The sequence below is a fragment of the Leptodactylus fuscus genome, chromosome 6, assembly GCF_031893055.1.
Source record: "Leptodactylus fuscus isolate aLepFus1 chromosome 6, aLepFus1.hap2, whole genome shotgun sequence".
In the NCBI taxonomy this organism is placed as follows: domain Eukaryota; kingdom Metazoa; phylum Chordata; class Amphibia; order Anura; family Leptodactylidae; genus Leptodactylus; species Leptodactylus fuscus.
The window spans coordinates 185,779,147-185,798,798 of record NC_134270.1 but is presented as its reverse complement, the minus strand read 5'-3'; the positions used below and the strand labels follow the sequence as shown (position 1 = coordinate 185,798,798).

At 53.6% G+C, this 19,652-nt stretch overlaps 1 protein-coding gene across 3 annotated transcripts in view; it reads left to right on the top strand.

Annotated features, from left to right (window-relative positions):
* The first annotated feature begins 3,844 nt into the window (after positions 1 to 3,844).
* The window catches only part of LIPE (lipase E, hormone sensitive type), a 56,637-nt gene continuing 40,829 nt past the window's right edge, over positions 3,845 to 19,652 (top strand). For 2 of the 3 annotated variants that reach the window (XM_075278011.1, XM_075278010.1), the window contains exon 1: positions 3,845 to 3,902. In XM_075278011.1, the coding sequence (XP_075134112.1) occupies positions 3,851 to 3,902 (52 nt within the window). In that variant the 5' untranslated portion in view covers positions 3,845 to 3,850. Of the gene's footprint in view, positions 3,903 to 15,078; positions 15,093 to 19,652 lie in introns of those variants that run through there. The other variant, XM_075278012.1, reaches the window with a different exon arrangement.

Sequence of the window (19,652 nt, the reverse complement as noted above, 5' to 3'; positions counted from 1 at the left end):
ACATCAGTGGCCATGAGCGAGGCGGCGCAGGTGTGACCACATAGAGATCCATGTATTACCAGGAGGAGTAACAGGGGGGCGGCACTATTTACTATGGCAGACATCAGAGGCCACGAGCGAGGCGGCGCAGGTGTGACCACATAGAGATCCACGTGTGTATTACCAGGAGGAGTAACAGAGGGGCGGCACTATTTACTATGGCAGACATCAGAGGCCATGAGCGAGGCGGCGCAGGTGTGACCACATAGAGCTCCATGTATTACCAGGAGGAGTAACAGAGGGGCGGCACTATTTACTATGGCAGACATCAGTGGCCATGAGCGAGGCTGCGCAGGTGTGACCATATAGAGCTCCACGTGTGTATTACCAGGAGGAGTAACAGAGGGGCGGCACTATTTACTATGGCAGACATCAGTGGCCATGAGCGAGGCGGCGCAGGTGTGACCACATAGAGCTCCATGTATTACCAGGAGGAGTAACAGAGGGGCGGCACTATTTACTATGGCAGACATCAGTGGCCACGAGCGAGGCGGCGCAGGTGTGACCACATAGAGCTCCATGTATTACCAGGAGGAGTAACAGAGGGGCGGCACTATTTACTATGGCAGACATCAGAGGCCATGAGCGAGGCGGCGCAGGTGTGACCACATAGAGCTCCATGTATTACCAGGAGGAGTAACAGAGGGGCGGCACTATTTACTATGGCAGACATCAGTGGCCATGAGCGAGGCTGCGCAGGTGTGACCACATAGAGCTCCACGTGTGTATTACCAGGAGGAGTAACAGAGGGGCGGCACTATTTACTATGGCAGACATCAGTGGCCATGAGCGAGGCGGCGCAGGTGTGACCACATAGAGCTCCATGTATTACCAGGAGGAGTAACAGAGGGGCGGCACTATTTACTATGGCAGACATCAGAGGCCACGAGCGAGGCGGCGCAGGTGTGACCACATAGAGCTCCATGTATTACCAGGAGGAGTAACAGAGGGGCGGCACTATTTACTATGGCAGACATCAGAGGCCACGAGCGAGGCGGCGCAGGTGTGACCACATAGAGATCCATGTATTACCAGGAGGTGTAACAGAGGGGCGGCACTATTTACTATGGCAGACATCAGTGGCCATGAGCGAGGCGGCGCAGGTGTGACCACATAGATATCCACGTGTGTATTACCAGGAGGAGTAACAGAGGGGCGGCACTATTTACTATGGCAGACATCAGTGGCCATGAGCGAGGCTGCACAGGTGTGACCACATAGAGCTCCACGTGTGTATTACCAGGAGGAGTAACAGAGGGGCGGCACTATTTACTATGGCAGACATCAGAGGCCACGAGCGAGGCTGCGCAGGTGTGACCACATAGAGCTCCATGTATTACCAGGAGGAGTAACAGGGGGGCGGCACTATTTACTATGGCAGACATCAGAGGCCACGAGCGAGGCGGCGCAGGTGTGACCACATAGAGCTCCATGTATTACCAGGAGGAGTAACAGAGGGGCGGCACTATTTACTATGGCAGACATCAGAGGCCATGAGCGAGGCTGCGCAGGTGTGACCACATAGAGATCCATGTTTTACCAGGAGGAGTAACAGAGGGGCGGCACTATTTACTATGGCAGACATCAGTGGCCACGAGCGAGGCTGCGCAGGTGTGACCACATAGAGATCCATGTATTACCAGGAGGTGTAACAGAGGGGCGGCACTATTTACTATGGCAGACATCAGTGGCCATGAGCGAGGCGGCGCAGGTGTGACCACATAGAGATCCATGTATTACCAGGAGGAGTAACAGAGGGGCGGCACTATTTACTATGGCAGACATCAGTGGCCATGAGCGAGGCGGCGCAGGTGTGACCACATAGAGATCCACGTGTGTATTACCAGGAGGAGTAACAGAGGGGCGGCACTATTTACTATGGCAGACATCAGTGGCCATGAGCGAGGCGGCGCAGGTGTGACCACATAGAGATCCACGTGTGTATTACCAGGAGGAGTAACAGAGGGGCGGCACTATTTACTATGGCAGACATCAGTGGCCATGAGCGAGGCTGCACAGGTGTGACCACATAGAGCTCCATGTATTACCAGGAGGAGTAACAGGGGGGCGGCACTATTTACTATGGCAGACATCAGAGGCCACGAGCGAGGCGGCGCAGGTGTGACCACATAGAGCTCCATGTATTACCAGGAGGAGTAACAGAGGGGCGGCACTATTTACTATGGCAGACATCAGAGGCCACGAGCGAGGCGGCGCAGGTGTGACCACATAGAGCTCCATGTATTACCAGGAGGAGTAACAGAGGGGCGGCACTATTTACTATGGCAGACATCAGAGGCCATGAGCGAGGCTGCGCAGGTGTGACCACATAGAGATCCATGTATTACCAGGAGGAGTAACAGGGGGGCGGCACTATTTACTATGGCAGACATCAGAGGCCACGAGCGAGGCGGCGCAGGTGTGACCACATAGAGATCCACGTGTGTATTACCAGGAGGAGTAACAGGGGGGCGGCACTATTTACTATGGCAGACATCAGAGGCCATGAGCGAGGCGGCGCAGGTGTGACCACATAGAGCTCCACGTGTGTATTACCAGGAGGAGTAACAGAGGGGCGGCACTATTTACTATGGCAGACATCAGTGGCCATGAGCGAGGCTGCACAGGTGTGACCACATAGAGCTCCATGTATTACCAGGAGGAGTAACAGGGGGGCGGCACTATTTACTATGGCAGACATCAGAGGCCACGAGCGAGGCGGCGCAGGTGTGACCACATAGAGCTCCATGTATTACCAGGAGGAGTAACAGAGGGGCGGCACTATTTACTATGGCAGACATCAGAGGCCACGAGCGAGGCGGCGCAGGTGTGACCACATAGAGCTCCATGTATTACCAGGAGGAGTAACAGAGGGGCGGCACTATTTACTATGGCAGACATCAGAGGCCATGAGCGAGGCTGCGCAGGTGTGACCACATAGAGATCCATGTATTACCAGGAGGAGTAACAGGGGGGCGGCACTATTTACTATGGCAGACATCAGAGGCCACGAGCGAGGCGGCGCAGGTGTGACCACATAGAGATCCACGTGTGTATTACCAGGAGGAGTAACAGGGGGGCGGCACTATTTACTATGGCAGACATCAGAGGCCATGAGCGAGGCGGCGCAGGTGTGACCACATAGAGCTCCATGTATTACCAGGAGGAGTAACAGAGGGGCGGCACTATTTACTATGGCAGACATCAGAGGCCACGAGCGAGGCGGCGCAGGTGTGACCACATAGAGATCCACGTGTGTATTACCAGGAGGAGTAACAGAGGGGCGGCACTATTTACTATGGCAGACATCAGTGCGCTATGCTCCGCCATTCTTAAAGGGGTGTTCTAGTCACAGCTGGTTCCCCCTCGGCCTATGGACTACAGCAGCCCTGTCACTGATGCGCCCCCTTCAGCCTGACTTCTGTACCCCACTGCCCCAGTTCCCCCATATTTGCAGCATGTCGGTCGCCATCTTTCCTTTGCTCCTCTTTTAACCCTCTAGGTGCGGCCAGTCTATCTCTTACGTCATTTGTGTGACATACAAGACAGGCTCCTCCTCCTGGTTGTGTCTCTCGACCAATCAGAGCTGAGCTCTCATCCTTCAAACCTGGCGTGGTGAACTGTAAGCTGAGCGCTGATTGGTTACTCTGGGTTCACGGGGTTTCTCTGCTGACTCCGCCCCTCCCGTGTGCAGGGCGCCTGAGGTAACCATGACACCGACACCTGTACTCACGTGACCGCCCCTGTGGTGGGAGGGGACTGAGAAAGGGGCGTGTTCGTCCTGTCAGTCGATCGATGACGTCACGAAAAGATGGCGCCGGCCGGGGACGGGGAGGAAGTACCGGAGAGGAACGGCTATGCGGGTAAGAGATGTCGTGTGTACAGGGAGTAATTACCGGAACAGTGCGTGTGGGGGAGGGGCTGAGCTGGGAGACCTGTCATGTGCGGGTGTGGGGCTGTCTGCTCATAGTGCTGCCCCCTACTGGGAGAGGGGAGAAGGTGACCGCGCCCTCAGGACCGACACAGAGACACCCCAACTAAGAGAGACCCCCCCCCAGGACATGAGAGGTAAGAGAGACCCCCCCAGGACACAGAGACCCCCCAAGTAAGAGAGACCTCCCCCCCAGAGACACAGAGACACCCCAAATAAGAGAGACCCCCCCAGGACACGAGGGGTAAGAGAGACACCCCCTCCAAGACACCCCAAGTAAGAGAGACCGCCAGAGACATGAGAGGTAAGAGAGACCCCCCCAGGACACGAGGGGTAAGAGAGACACCCCCTCCAAGACACCCCAAGTAAGAGAGACCGCCAGAGACACGAGGGGTAAGAGAGACACGAGGGGTAAGAGAGAGACCGCCAGAGACACGAGGGGTAAGAGAGAGACCGCCAGAGACACGAGGGGTAAGAGAGAGACCGCCAGAGACACGAGGGGTAAGAGAGAGACCGCCAGAGACACGAGGGGTAAGAGAGACCGCCAGAGACACGAGGGGTAAGAGAGACCGCCAGAGACACGAGGCGTAAGAGAGACCGCCAGAGACACGAGGCGTAAGAGAGACCGCCAGAGACACGAGGGGTAAGAGAGACCGCCAGAGACACGAGGCGTAAGAGAGAGACCGCCAGAGACACGAGGCGTAAGAGAGAGACCGCCAGAGACACGAGGCGTAAGAGAGAGACCGCCAGAGATACGAGGGGTAAGACAGACCGCCAGAGACACGAGAGGTAAGAGAGACCGCCACAGACACGAGGCGTAAGAGAGAGACCGCCAGAGATACGAGGCGTAAGAGAGACCGCCACAGACACGAGGCGTAAGAGAGAGACCGCCAGAGATACGAGGGGTAAGACAGACCGCCAGAGACACGAGGGGTAAGACAGACCGCCAGAGACACGAGGGGTAAGACAGACCGCCAGAGACACGAGGGGTAAGAGAGACCGCCAGAGACACGAGGGGTAAGACAGACCGCCAGAGACACGAGGGGTAAGACAGACCGCCAGAGACACGAGGGGTAAGACAGACCGCCAGAGACACGAGGGGTAAGACAGACCGCCAGAGACACGAGGCGTAAGAGAGACCGCCAGAGACACGAGGGGTAAGACAGACCGCCAGAGACACGAGGGGTAAGACAGACCGCCAGAGACACGAGGGGTAAGAGAGACCGCCAGAGATACGAGGGGTAAGACAGACCGCCAGAGATACGAGGCGTAAGAGAGACCGCCAGAGACACGAGGGGTAAGACAGACCGCCAGAGACACGAGGGGTAAGACAGACCGCCAGAGACACGAGGCGTAAGAGAGACCGCCAGAGACACGAGGGGTAAGACAGACCGCCAGAGACACGAGGGGTAAGACAGACCGCCAGAGACACGAGGGGTAAGAGAGACCGCCAGAGACACGAGGGGTAAGAGAGACCGCCAGAGACACGAGGGGTAAGAGAGAGACCGCCAGAGACACGAGGGGTAAGAGAGACCGCCAGAGACACGAGGGGTAAGAGAGAGACCGCCAGAGACACGAGGGGTAAGAGAGACCGCCAGAGACACGAGGGGTAAGAGAGACCGCCAGAGACACGAGGGGTAAGAGAGACCGCCAGAGACACGAGGGGTAAGAGAGACCGCCAGAGACACGAGGGGTAAGAGAGACACGAGGGGTAAGAGAGAGATCGCCAGAGTCACGAGGGGTAAGAGAGACCGCCAGAGACACGAGGGGTAAGAGAGACCGCCAGAGACACGAGGGGTAAGAGAGACCGCCAGAGACACGAGGGGTAAGAGAGACACGAGGGGTAAGAGAGAGACCGCCAGAGACACGAGGGGTAAGAGAGACCGCCAGAGACACGAGGGGTAAGAGAGACCGCCAGAGACACGAGGGGTAAGAGAGACCGCCAGAGACACGAGGGGTAAGAGAGACCGCCAGAGACACGAGGGGTAAGAGAGACCGCCAGAGACACGAGGGGTAAGAGAGAGACCGCCAGAGACACGAGGGGTAAGAGAGACCGCCAGAGACACGAGGGGTAATAGAGACCGCCAGAGACACGAGGGGTAATAGAGACCGCCAGAGACACGAGGGGTAAGAGAGACCGCCAGAGACACGAGGGGTAAGAGAGACCGCCAGAGACACGAGGGGTAAGAGAGACCGCGAGAGACACGAGGGGTAAGAGAGACCGCCAGAGACACGAGGGGTAAGAGAGACCGCCAGAGACACGAGGCGTAAGAGAGAGACCGCCAGAGACACGAGGCGTAAGAGAGAGACCGCCAGAGACACGAGGCGTAAGAGAGAGACCGCCAGAGATACGAGGGGTAAGACAGACCGCCAGAGACACGAGAGGTAAGAGAGACCGCCACAGACACGAGGCGTAAGAGAGAGACCGCCAGAGATACGAGGCGTAAGAGAGACCGCCACAGACACGAGGCGTAAGAGAGAGACCGCCAGAGATACGAGGGGTAAGACAGACCGCCAGAGACACGAGGGGTAAGAGAGACCGCCAGAGACACGAGGGGTAAGACAGACCGCCAGAGACACGAGGGGTAAGACAGACCGCCAGAGACACGAGGGGTAAGACAGACCGCCAGAGACACGAGGGGTAAGACAGACCGCCAGAGACACGAGGCGTAAGAGAGACCGCCAGAGACACGAGGGGTAAGACAGACCGCCAGAGACACGAGGGGTAAGACAGACCGCCAGAGACACGAGGGGTAAGAGAGACCGCCAGAGATACGAGGGGTAAGACAGACCGCCAGAGATACGAGGCGTAAGAGAGACCGCCAGAGACACGAGGGGTAAGACAGACCGCCAGAGACACGAGGGGTAAGACAGACCGCCAGAGACACGAGGCGTAAGAGAGACCGCCAGAGACACGAGGGGTAAGACAGACCGCCAGAGACACGAGGGGTAAGACAGACCGCCAGAGACACGAGGGGTAAGAGAGACCGCCAGAGACACGAGGGGTAAGAGAGACCGCCAGAGACACGAGGGGTAAGAGAGAGACCGCCAGAGACACGAGGGGTAAGAGAGACCGCCAGAGACACGAGGGGTAAGAGAGAGACCGCCAGAGACACGAGGGGTAAGAGAGACCGCCAGAGACACGAGGGGTAAGAGAGACCGCCAGAGACACGAGGGGTAAGAGAGACCGCCAGAGACACGAGGGGTAAGAGAGACCGCCAGAGACACGAGGGGTAAGAGAGACACGAGGGGTAAGAGAGAGATCGCCAGAGTCACGAGGGGTAAGAGAGACCGCCAGAGACACGAGGGGTAAGAGAGACCGCCAGAGACACGAGGGGTAAGAGAGACACGAGGGGTAAGAGAGAGACCGCCAGAGACACGAGGGGTAAGAGAGACCGCCAGAGACACGAGGGGTAAGAGAGACCGCCAGAGACACGAGGGGTAAGAGAGACCGCCAGAGACACGAGGGGTAAGAGAGACCGCCAGAGACACGAGGGGTAAGAGAGACCGCCAGAGACACGAGGGGTAAGAGAGAGACCGCCAGAGACACGAGGGGTAAGAGAGACCGCCAGAGACACGAGGGGTAATAGAGACCGCCAGAGACACGAGGGGTAATAGAGACCGCCAGAGACACGAGGGGTAAGAGAGACCGCCAGAGACACGAGGGGTAAGAGAGACCGCCAGAGACACGAGGGGTAAGAGAGACCGCGAGAGACACGAGGGGTAAGAGAGACCGCCAGAGACACGAGGGGTAAGAGAGACCGCCAGAGAGACTCCTGGTAACAGCGCCAGGCCCCTCTCTAATCAAATCAAATCAAAAAAGCTTTATTGGCACGTCCGAATAGATATTTGGCATTGCCAAAGCTAGTAAAGTGTGTGGGGGGGGGGGGGAGTTGGACTCGGGTGGGTGAGTGGTGGGGGGTGGGGTGGATGGTTTGGGGTATAACAGTCTATACCCGGTATATACTTCTGTGCTGTAGATCTGTACTAGGAATGGTCTGATATATAGAGATTGAGAGTTCTCAGTCCAGGCTGATGAAGGGGCCGGAGCAGTCCTGAAAGTTCCTGCAATATGTCATCACTTATTGTAGCCAATCAGAAAGCTCTCATCTGCTGAAGACTCTCCATCCTTATAAGACACATCCTCTGCCTAATACCCTACTAATACATGTCTTATAGCAATGGTCTGGAAAGACGTGAAGTCTCTAATGTGACCTCAGCGCTGTGTATATATTATATATCTATGTCCCATCCCTCTATATCCTCCTAATATTATATATAGTGTTATACTGTATATCCTACTACTATTATATATAGGGTGTTGTATTATATATAGTGTTATACTGTATGTCCTATCCTTCCTAATAATATTATTATACATATCCTACTAATATTATACATGTGACAGTTTGGATGTTTGTTACTCAATCACGCAATAACAGCTGAGTGGATTTGCATGAGATTTGTCCCATAGATGTAACTTGGAGTAACACATCGGATACTTTGTATCCCAGTAAATGACATGGCTTCACTACTGTTCTGGATTTATGGTCACATACTATATTACATTAGTAAAACAATTAAGAATAGCATGTAAGGCAGCGGAGGCAGCAGCTGTAGACGCCACAGGGACGTAGGATACTGGTATGTAATGGTATGATTCCCTTGAGGAAGTCGGTCCATTACATACCAGCATACTATATTACATGTCCCATAGATACTCTGTAACCTGGAGTAACACATCGGCTACTTTGTATCCCGGTAAATGACATGGCTTCACTACTGTTCTGGATTTATGGTCACATACTATATTACATGTCCCATAGATACTCTGTAACCTGCAGTAACACATCGGCTACTTTGTATCCCGGTAAATGACATGGCTTCACTACTGTTCTGGAGATTTCTCTCTGCTCGGCTGTAGATTCCCCTCTGCTCGGCTGTAGATTCCCCTCTGCTCGGCTGTAGATTCTCCTCTGCTCGGCTGTAGATTCTCCTCTGCTCGGCTGTAGATTCCCCTCTGCTCGGCTGTAGATTCCCCTCTGCTCGGCTGTAGATTCTCCTCTGCTCTGCTGTAGATTCCTCTCTGCTCGGCTGTAGATTCCCCTCTGCTCGGCTGTAGATTCCCCTCTGCTCGGCTGTAGATTCCCCTCTGCTCGGCTGTAGATTCCCCTCTGCTCGGCTGTAGATTCCCCTCCCCTCTGCTCGGCTGTAGATTCCCCTCTGCTCGGCTGTAGATTCCCCTCTGCTCGGCTGTAGATTCTCCTCTGCTCGGCTGTAGATTCTCCTCTGCTCGGCTGTAGATTCCCCTCTGCTCGGCTGTAGATTCCCCTCTGCTCGGCTGTAGATTCCCCTCTGCTCGGCTGTAGATTCCCCTCTGCTCGGCTGTAGATTCCCCTCTGCTCGGCTGTAGATTCCCCTCTGCTCGGCTGTAGATTCCCCTCTGCTCGGCTGTAGATTCCCCTCTGCTCGGCTGTAGATTCCCCTCTGCTCGGCTGTAGATTCCCCTCTGCTCGGCTGTAGATTCCCCTCTGCTCGGCTGTAGATTCCCCTCTGCTCGGCTGTAGATTCCCCTCTGCTCCGCTGTAGATTCTCCTCTGCTCCGCTGTAGATTCTGCTCTGCTGTAGATTCCTCTCTGCTCGGCTGTAGATTCTCCTCTGCTCGGCTGTAGATTCTCCTCTGCTCGGCTGTAGATTCTCCTCTGCTCGGCTGTAGATTCTCCTCTGCTCGGCTGTAGATTCTCCTCTGCTCGGCTGTAGATTCTCCTCTGCTCGGCTGTAGATTCTCCTCTGCTCTGCTGTAGATTCCTCTCTGCTCGGCTGTAGATTCTCCTCTGCTCGGCTGTAGATTCTCCTCTGCTCGGCTGTAGATTCTCCTCTGCTCGGCTGTAGATTCTCCTCTGCTCGGCTGTAGATTCTCCTCTGCTCTGCTGTAGATTCCCCTCTGCTCGGCTGTAGATTCCCCTCTGCTCGGCTGTAGATTCTCCTCTGCTCGGCTGTAGATTCTCCTCTGCTCGGCTGTAGATTCTCCTCTGCTCGGCTGTAGATTCTCCTCTGCTCGGCTGTAGATTCTCCTCTGCTCGGCTGTAGATTCTCCTCTGCTCGGCTGTAGATTCCCCTCTGCTCGGCTGTAGATTCCCCTCTGCTCGGCTGTAGATTCCCCTCTGCTCGGCTGTAGATTCCCCTCTGCTCGGCTGTAGATTCCCCTCTGCTCGGCTGTAGATTCCCCTCTGCTCGGCTGTAGATTCCCCTCTGCTCGGCTGTAGATTCCCCTCTGCTCGGCTGTAGATTCCCCTCTGCTCGGCTGTAGATTCCCCTCTGCTCGGCTGTAGATTCCCCTCTGCTCGGCTGTAGATTCCCCTCTGCTCGGCTGTAGATTCCCCTCTGCTCGGCTGTAGATTCCCCTCTGCTCGGCTGTAGATTCCCCTCTGCTCGGCTGTAGATTCCCCTCTGCTCGGCTGTAGATTCCCCTCTGCTCGGCTGTAGATTCCCCTCTGCTCGGCTGTAGATTCCCCTCTGCTCGGCTGTAGATTCCCCTCTGCTCGGCTGTAGATTCCCCTCTGCTCGGCTGTAGATTCCCCTCTGCTCGGCTGTAGATTCCCCTCTGCTCGGCTGTAGATTCCCCTCTGCTCGGCTGTAGATTCCCCTCTGCTCGGCTGTAGATTCCCCTCTGCTCGGCTGTAGATTCCCCTCTGCTCGGCTGTAGATTCCCCTCTGCTCGGCTGTAGATTCCCCTCTGCTCGGCTGTAGATTCCCCTCTGCTCGGCTGTAGATTCCCCTCTGCTCGGCTGTAGATTCCCCTCTGCTCGGCTGTAGATTCCCCTCTGCTCGGCTGTAGATTCCCCTCTGCTCGGCTGTAGATTCCCCTCTGCTCGGCTGTAGATTCCCCTCTGCTCGGCTGTAGATTCCCCTCTGCTCGGCTGTAGATTCCCCTCTGCTCGGCTGTAGATTCCCCTCTGCTCGGCTGTAGATTCCCCTCTGCTCGGCTGTAGATTCCCCTCTGCTCGGCTGTAGATTCCCCTCTGCTCGGCTGTAGATTCCCCTCTGCTCGGCTGTAGATTCCCCTCTGCTCGGCTGTAGATTCCCCTCTGCTCGGCTGTAGATTCCCCTCTGCTCGGCTGTAGATTCCGCTCTGCTCGGCTGTAGATTCCGCTCTGCTCGGCTGTAGATTCCCTTCTGCTCGGCTGTAGATTCCCTTCTGCTCGGCTGTAGATTCCCCTCTGCTCGGCTGTAGATTCCCCTCTGCTCGGCTGTAGATTCCCCTCTGCTCGGCTGTAGATTCCCCTCTGCTCGGCTGTAGATTCCCCTCTGCTCGGCTGTAGATTCTCCTCTGCTCTGCTGTAGATTCCTCTCTGCTCGGCTGTAGATTCCTCTCTGCTCGGCTGTAGATTCCCCTCTGCTCGGCTGTAGATTCTCCTCTGCTCGGCTGTAGATTCTCCTCTGCTCGGCTGTAGATTCTCCTCTGCTCGGCTGTAGATTCTCCTCTGCTCGGCTGTAGATTCTCCTCTGCTCGGCTGTAGATTCTCCTCTGCTCGGCTGTAGATTCCCCTCTGCTCGGCTGTAGATTCCTCTCTGCTCGGCTGTAGATTCTCCTCTGCTCGGCTGTAGATTCTCCTCTGCTCGGCTGTAGATTCTCCTCTGCTCGGCTGTAGATTCTCCTCTGCTCGGCTGTAGATTCTCCTCTGCTCGGCTGTAGATTCTCCTCTGCTCGGCTGTAGATTCTCCTCTGCTCGGCTGTAGATTCTCCTCTGCTCGGCTGTAGATTCTCCTCTGCTCGGCTGTAGATTCTCCTCTGCTCGGCTGTAGATTCTCCTCTGCTCGGCTGTAGATTCCCCTCTGCTCGGCTGTAGATTCCCCTCTGCTCGGCTGTAGATTCCTCTCTGCTCGGCTGTAGATTCCCCTCTGCTCGGCTGTAGATTCTCCTCTGCTCGGCTGTAGATTCTCCTCTGCTCGGCTGTAGATTCTCCTCTGCTCGGCTGTAGATTCTCCTCTGCTCGGCTGTAGATTCTCCTCTGCTCGGCTGTAGATTCCCCTCTGCTCGGCTGTAGATTCCCCTCTGCTCGGCTGTAGATTCTCCTCTGCTCGGCTGTAGATTCCCCTCTGCTCGGCTGTAGATTCCTCTCTGCTCGGCTGTAGATTCCTCTCTGCTCGGCTGTAGATTCCCCTCTGCTCGGCTGTAGATTCTCCTCTGCTCGGCTGTAGATTCTCCTCTGCTCGGCTGTAGATTCTCCTCTGCTCGGCTGTAGATTCTCCTCTGCTCGGCTGTAGATTCTCCTCTGCTCGGCTGTAGATTCTCCTCTGCTCGGCTGTAGATTCCCCTCTGCTCGGCTGTAGATTCCCCTCTGCTCGGCTGTAGATTCCCCTCTGCTCGGCTGTAGATTCCCCTCTGCTCGGCTGTAGATTCCCCTCTGCTCGGCTGTAGATTCCCCTCTGCTCGGCTGTAGATTCCCCTCTGCTCGGCTGTAGATTCCCCTCTGCTCGGCTGTAGATTCCCCTCTGCTCGGCTGTAGATTCCCCTCTGCTCGGCTGTAGATTCCCCTCTGCTCGGCTGTAGATTCCCCTCTGCTCGGCTGTAGATTCCCCTCTGCTCGGCTGTAGATTCCCCTCTGCTCGGCTGTAGATTCCCCTCTGCTCGGCTGTAGATTCCCCTCTGCTCGGCTGTAGATTCCCCTCTGCTCGGCTGTAGATTCCCCTCTGCTCGGCTGTAGATTCCCCTCTGCTCGGCTGTAGATTCCCTTCTGCTCGGCTGTAGATTCCCCTCTGCTCGGCTGTAGATTCCCCTCTGCTCGGCTGTAGATTCCCCTCTGCTCGGCTGTAGATTCCCCTCTGCTCGGCTGTAGATTCCCCTCTGCTCGGCTGTAGATTCTCCTCTGCTCTGCTGTAGATTCCCCTCTGCTCGGCTGTAGATTCCCCTCTGCTCGGCTGTAGATTCTCCTCTGCTCGGCTGTAGATTCTCCTCTGCTCGGCTGTAGATTCTCCTCTGCTCGGCTGTAGATTCTCCTCTGCTCGGCTGTAGATTCTCCTCTGCTCGGCTGTAGATTCTCCTCTGCTCGGCTGTAGATTCTCCTCTGCTCGGCTGTAGATTCTCCTCTGCTCGGCTGTAGATTCTCCTCTGCTCGGCTGTAGATTCTCCTCTGCTCGGCTGTAGATTCTCCTCTGCTCGGCTGTAGATTCTCCTCTGCTCGGCTGTAGATTCCTCTCTGCTCGGCTGTAGATTCTCCTCTGCTCGGCTGTAGATTCTCCTCTGCTCGGCTGTAGATTCTCCTCTGCTCGGCTGTAGATTCTCCTCTGCTCGGCTGTAGATTCCTCTCTGCTCGGCTGTAGATTCTCCTCTGCTCGGCTGTAGATTCTCCTCTGCTCGGCTGTAGATTCTCCTCTGCTCGGCTGTAGATTCTCCTCTGCTCGGCTGTAGATTCCCCTCTGCTCGGCTGTAGATTCCCCTCTGCTCGGCTGTAGATTCCCTTCTGCTCGGCTGTAGATTCCCTTCTGCTCGGCTGTAGATTCCCTTCTGCTCGGCTGTAGATTCCCTTCTGCTCGGCTGTAGATTCCCCTCTGCTCGGCTGTAGATTCTCCTCTGCTCGGCTGTAGATTCCCCTCTGCTCGGCTGTAGATTCACCTACCTGGGGCTGGAGCTCAGCCAATCAGGAAGCTTCAAAGCAGCAATAGAAACCCTGAAAGCAAAAGCCTGCAGAACCTTCTACGCCATCAGAAGACAACTGTGCCACCTCAAACCACCGGTGAGGGTCTGGCTGAAGATATTTGACGCTGTCATCACCCCGATCCTTCTCTATGGCAGCGAGGTTTGGGGCCCAGCCACCTAACCAGACCAGTCACAGTGGGATTCCAGCCCAACAGAGAACTTCCACCTGGAGTTCTGCAAATACCTGCTCCATGTCCATCGCAACACCTCCAACATGGCCTGCAGGGCAGAGCTAGGCAGACTCCCCCTATGGCTCACCATACAGAAGAGGGCGCTAGCTTTCCAGGCACACATCCAGGGGAGCAAGCCTGACTCCTACCACCACCAAGCATGGCTAAGCCACCTGAGCAAACCAGACACTCACCAACCAAACAGCAGCCAACCACCAAACCAAAAACACCAACAGATGATAACCAAGGCCGAAATAAAGGCGACCACAGAGGCAAACAGAGAGCGGTACATTGAAGAATGGAGAAACCAAATAAGTAACTCCAAGAAACTCACCAATGTGTACCAATCCCTACAAAGGGACTACACCATGGCCACCTACCTGGAGAGGATACGCCACCCCAAGCACAGACAGACCCTGAGCCGGTACAGACTGAGCGCCCACAACCTAGAGATAGAGACGGGGCGATACAGGCAGACGTACAAGCCACGGGAGAAGAGACTGTGCCAGCACTGTGACCAGGGGGCCCTAGAAGACCAGACCCACTTCCTGCTACACTGCACCAAATACTCAGCTGTGAGGGCCGTCTACTACCAAAGACTCTCTGCCCACATCCCAGACTGGGAGAAGAGGAAACTCTACATCCTACTGGGAGAAGAAGAGGCCACTGTGGAGATCGCTGCCCAATACGTGTCCAGCTGCCACCAAACCAGAGGAAGATGAGACTCCATGGACTGTTATATTTATCCCAATACACCCGCCCCACCCCCACCTCCCCATATAGCAGTCACCAACTAAGAGGAAGATGAGACTCCACGGACTGTTATATGCCATTACTGCCCCCTCTAATCACTCATCCACCCTACACCTGCCCCACCCACCATACTCATGTCCCTTCTGCTTTATACTGCAGCTCTGCTTGTTCACATTGACTTGTGCCTATGAACTTGTCAGGTGTCAGTCTGTGGCAGGTGTACGGATAGAATAGATCAGTAAATATCCACCTATGAGGCAGATTACTGACATTATATAGGAATAGATGTGTGTGGCGTGTACTGCGCCCCAGTATGTGCTGGCACTATAGAGCCTCGCCCCTGCCAGTACACCTGAGGCAGTGACAGCTAGGAGGAGGCGTGTGCTGCTGTCAGGTGAGGCCACAGATTGGCAGGCACGTGTTCACACCAGAAGCAAAACAAGATGACACCATAGTCTGTGTATGAGAAATAGGCGAGAGCTGGAGATGACGGACACACGTAAGTCACTGACTCCTACCAGCCCCGGGAGCGATCTCACATGTCACTGCGGCCCGGAACCGTGCCGGGTCTATATACAGGATGTGAGGGGGCAATATATAGTGTGTGTGTACAGGAGGGATACTATATAGTGTATATACTGGTCCTGTGTATACTGAGGATACTATATAGTGTATATACTGGTCCTGTGTATACTGAGGATACTATATAGTCTATATACTGGTCCTGTGTGTACTGAGGATACTATATAGTGTATATACTGGCCCTGTGTGTACTGAGGATACTATATAGTGTATATACTGGTCCTGTGTGTACTGAGGATACTATATAGTGTATATACTGGTCCTGTGTATACTGAGGATACTATATAGTCTATATACTGGTCCTGTGTGTACTGAGGATACTATATAGTGTATATACTGGTCCTGTGTGTACTGAGGATACTATATAGTGTATATACTGGTCCTGTGTGTACTGAGGATACTATATAGTGTATATACTGGTCCTGTGTGTACTGAGGATACTATATAGTGTATATACTGGTCCTGTGTGTACTGAGGATACTATATAGTGTATATACTGGTCCTGTGTGTACTGAGGATACTATATAGTGTATATACTGGTCCTGTGTGTACTGAGGATACTATATAGTGTATATACTGGTCCTGTGTGTACTGAGGATACTATATAGTGTATATACTGGTCCTGTGTGTACTGAGGATACTATATAGTCTATATACTGGTCCTGTGTGTACTGAGGATACTATATAGTGTATATACTGGTCCTGTGTGTACTGAGGATACTATATAGTGTATATACTGGTCCTGTGTATACTGGAGGGATACTATATAGTGTATATACTGGTCCTGTGTGTACTGAGGATACTATATAGTGTATATACTGGTCCTGTGTGTACTGAGGATACTATATAGTGTATATACTGGTCCTGTGTGTACTGAGGATACTATATAGTGTATATACTGGTCCTGTGTGTACTGAGGATACTATATAGTCTATATACTGGTCCTGTGTGTACTGAGGATACTATATAGTGTATATACTGGTCCTGTGTGTACTGAGGATACTATATAGTGTATATACTGGTCCTGTGTGTACTGAGGATACTATATAGTGTATATACTGGTCCTGTGTGTACTGAGGATACTATATAGTGTATATACTGGTCCTGTGTGTACTGGAGGGATACTATATAGTGTATATACTGGTCCTGTGTGTACTGAGGATACTATATAGTGTATATACTGGTCCTGTGTGTACTGAGGATACTATATAGTGTATATACTGGTCCTGTGTGTACTGAGGATACTATATAGTGTATATACTGGTCCTGTGTGTACTGGAGGGATACTATATAGTGTATATACTGGTCCTGTGTGTACTGAGGATACTATATAGTGTATATACTGGTCCTGTGTGTACTGAGGATACTATATAGTGTATATACTGGTCCTGTGTGTACTGAGGATACTATATAGTGTATGTCACGGGATGGTTAGAGTCTATACTATAGGCAATGTGTAATATATATTTCATGTGGAATGTATTCTCTAACCTGTTGTATACATCAGTGTGTAGTTGGCTGATTGGGGTCTAGTGTGTTAGCACATTGTATGCAAATACCTCTAACTAGTGAGGACAATGGGTGGAGATAATCTGATCAGTGTCTCCAAGAAGATGTTGGATGGTGCATTGTCCATAGTAGACAGGGAGTCTGCTCTCCTTGGTATAGGTGAGGGGGGAAGGATCTGTGACTCAGCCCTTCCCACCCACAGATATAGGTGTAACAGTCTTAGTATATAGTATATAGCTAGCAGTTAGTATGTGTTAGCCGGCCTGTGCACAGCTCTGCAGAGAGCCAGGACTTAGTTACAGGACCAAGGAACCAAAGCTATCATTGGATTGTGACTTCTGTGGACTTATTGTTATTACGGTTGATGTGACCGCCGCCGGCTACTAACTTTGTGGATTACAATAAATTGCTGTTGTCTCCCGACCTCTTGCGTCCCTGTTGATTCAAAAGACCATCCGGAGGAAGACGTATACCTTTGCTCCGTGACAACTGGTTGGCAGCGGTGGGATCAACAGCGGACAGCGAGATGGACTACAGCAGCCCAGCGATTAATGGAGCCACAACCTCAGAATACAGGAACTGGACTATGGCAAGTCTACAAGTAAGGGCCCGGGAACTAAACCTGAGTTACCAGGGAAGAACGAAAGATCAACTGATCGAGGCACTGGAGGAGATGACCCTGCAAAGCGACCATGAGGAGGGCTGCCCCCAGGAGACTGGAGAGATACGGGAGTGGCAGGTACAGACCCAAAAGAGCAGATGGGTTGTTTTGTATGAGGAGGAATTGGCAGTGCTGGGGCTAGGAGCAACTGCAGAGCAAAGGAGTAGAGCATTACAGAGGGCTCAGGAAACGGAGAAGGAGGAACAGAGAATGGCGCATGAAAAGGAAAGAATGGCGCATGAAATGCGAATGGCTGAGATAACTACGCGGAATTATAATCAAACGTCGACCCCCAGCCCAACAGTGAGAGAACCACCATATGTCTCCCATAAACACTTCAAGACCTTTGATGAAGCGGCTGGGGATGTTGATGGATATTTTCAGGACTTCGAACACCAGTGCCACCTGATGGAAGTCCCAGAGAAGGATTGGGTCCGGTATCTGGTGGGGCACCTACGAGATGGGGCTGCGGAAGCTCTCAGAGCCATGGACCCTAGTGATCAGCGGGACTATGAGGCCATTAAAAGAGCGGTGCAGAAGTATTATGCCGTCACTCCAGAGACCTACCGAGTTCAGTTCCGCTCTTTGTCTTACAATGGGGGAAGCTCCTTCCACATGTTCGCCCACAAGTTGAAGCAAGCATGCAAGCGCTGGCTAGAAGGAGAGGAGGCTGTCACAGTCGATAAGATCCTCCAAGTCATACTTAAGGAACAGTTCTTTTCCCAGTGCCCCGCTGAGATCCGTGAGTGGGTGCTGGAACGGAACCCAGCCACAGTTGAGCAAGGTGCTTCTCTTGCAGATGAGGGCCTGACCATCAAGCCGCAGTGGAAGAGGTTGTTTGCAGAGGAGCGGAAAACTACCACAGTCCGCCAGACACCCTTCAGCCAGCCACCCACCTTTCGTGCCCGGCCTCAGGATTACAATTCCCCCTCTACCCTTGCCCCAGCCCATCGGCCTCCAGCTATGAACAACCCTGTCCCTAGACAACGACCTACTGGAAGAATGCTAGAGCGCAGATGTTTTGGGTGCGGGCGGCCTGGACATTTGCAAGCTAGTTGCCCTGTTAACATGGGGGCACGGGCCACCGTGGCATCCCGGCCTATTCACTACCTGGGAACCACCCCTAGGACAGAAAGTTTGGCCCCATTTCCAGATGACTCCATGAATGACCCATCTGTTCCACCTCCAGGGGTCTATGGGATTCAGCCTTCCGCCACACATCCCGCAAACCTTCAGCGGAAGCACTTGCAGGAGGTCCTACTGGATGGCCGAACAGTTGTTGGATTCCGGGACTCGGGAGCTTTCCTAACGGTAGCGGACCCCCGAGTTGTGCGACCCGAGGCCCTAGAGGAGGGCCCTGGCATTTCTATCAAGTTGGCAGGGGGTACTCGGAGACGTATTCCTAAAGCTACCGTGGAACTCGACTATGGTTATGGACCAAAACGATGCACAATTGGTGTGATGAGCGGGCTGCCGGCCGATGTTCTGTTAGGCAACGATGTTGGAAATCTACAGTGCCACTTTGTGGGAGCAGTGACCCGAAGCCAAGCTCAGAGAGACGCCAACATGGATCGACCGGATTTTCTGACAGATGCCAGCCCTTCAACCCTACAACTTTACCATTCAGTACCGCCGAGGGAACCAACACCAGAACGCAGATGAGTTATCCCGGCAGGAGGACATATGAGCTATAGAGACTGATGTGCATTCCCCAATTTACCTGTGTAGGCCAATTGTGTCATGCACATGTTTTGAGAGGGGGAGGGGTTGTCACGGGATGGTTAGAGTCCATACTATAGGCCATGTGTAATATATATTTCATGTGGAATGTATTCTCTAACCTGTTATATACATCAATGTGTAGTTGGCTGATTAGGGTCTAGTGTGTTAGCACATTGTATGCAAATACCTCTAACTAGTGAGGACAATGGGTGGAGATAATCTGATCAGTGTCTCCAAGAAGAGGTTGGATGGTGCATTGTCCATAGTAGACAGGGAGTCTGCTCTCCTTGGTATAGGTGAGGGGGGAAGGATCTGTGACTCAGCCCTTCCCACCCACAGATATAGGTGTAACAGTCTTAGTATATAGTTGTAGCTGCAGTTAGTATGTGTTAGCCGGCCTGTGCACAGCTCTGCAGAGAGCCAGGACTTAGTTACAGGACCAAGGAACCAAAGCTATCATTGGATTGTGACTTCTGTGGACTTATTGTTGTTACGGTTGATGTGACCGCCGCCGGCTACTAACTTTGTGGATTACAATAAATTGCTGTTGTCTCCCGACCTCTTGCGTCCGTGTTGATTCAAAAG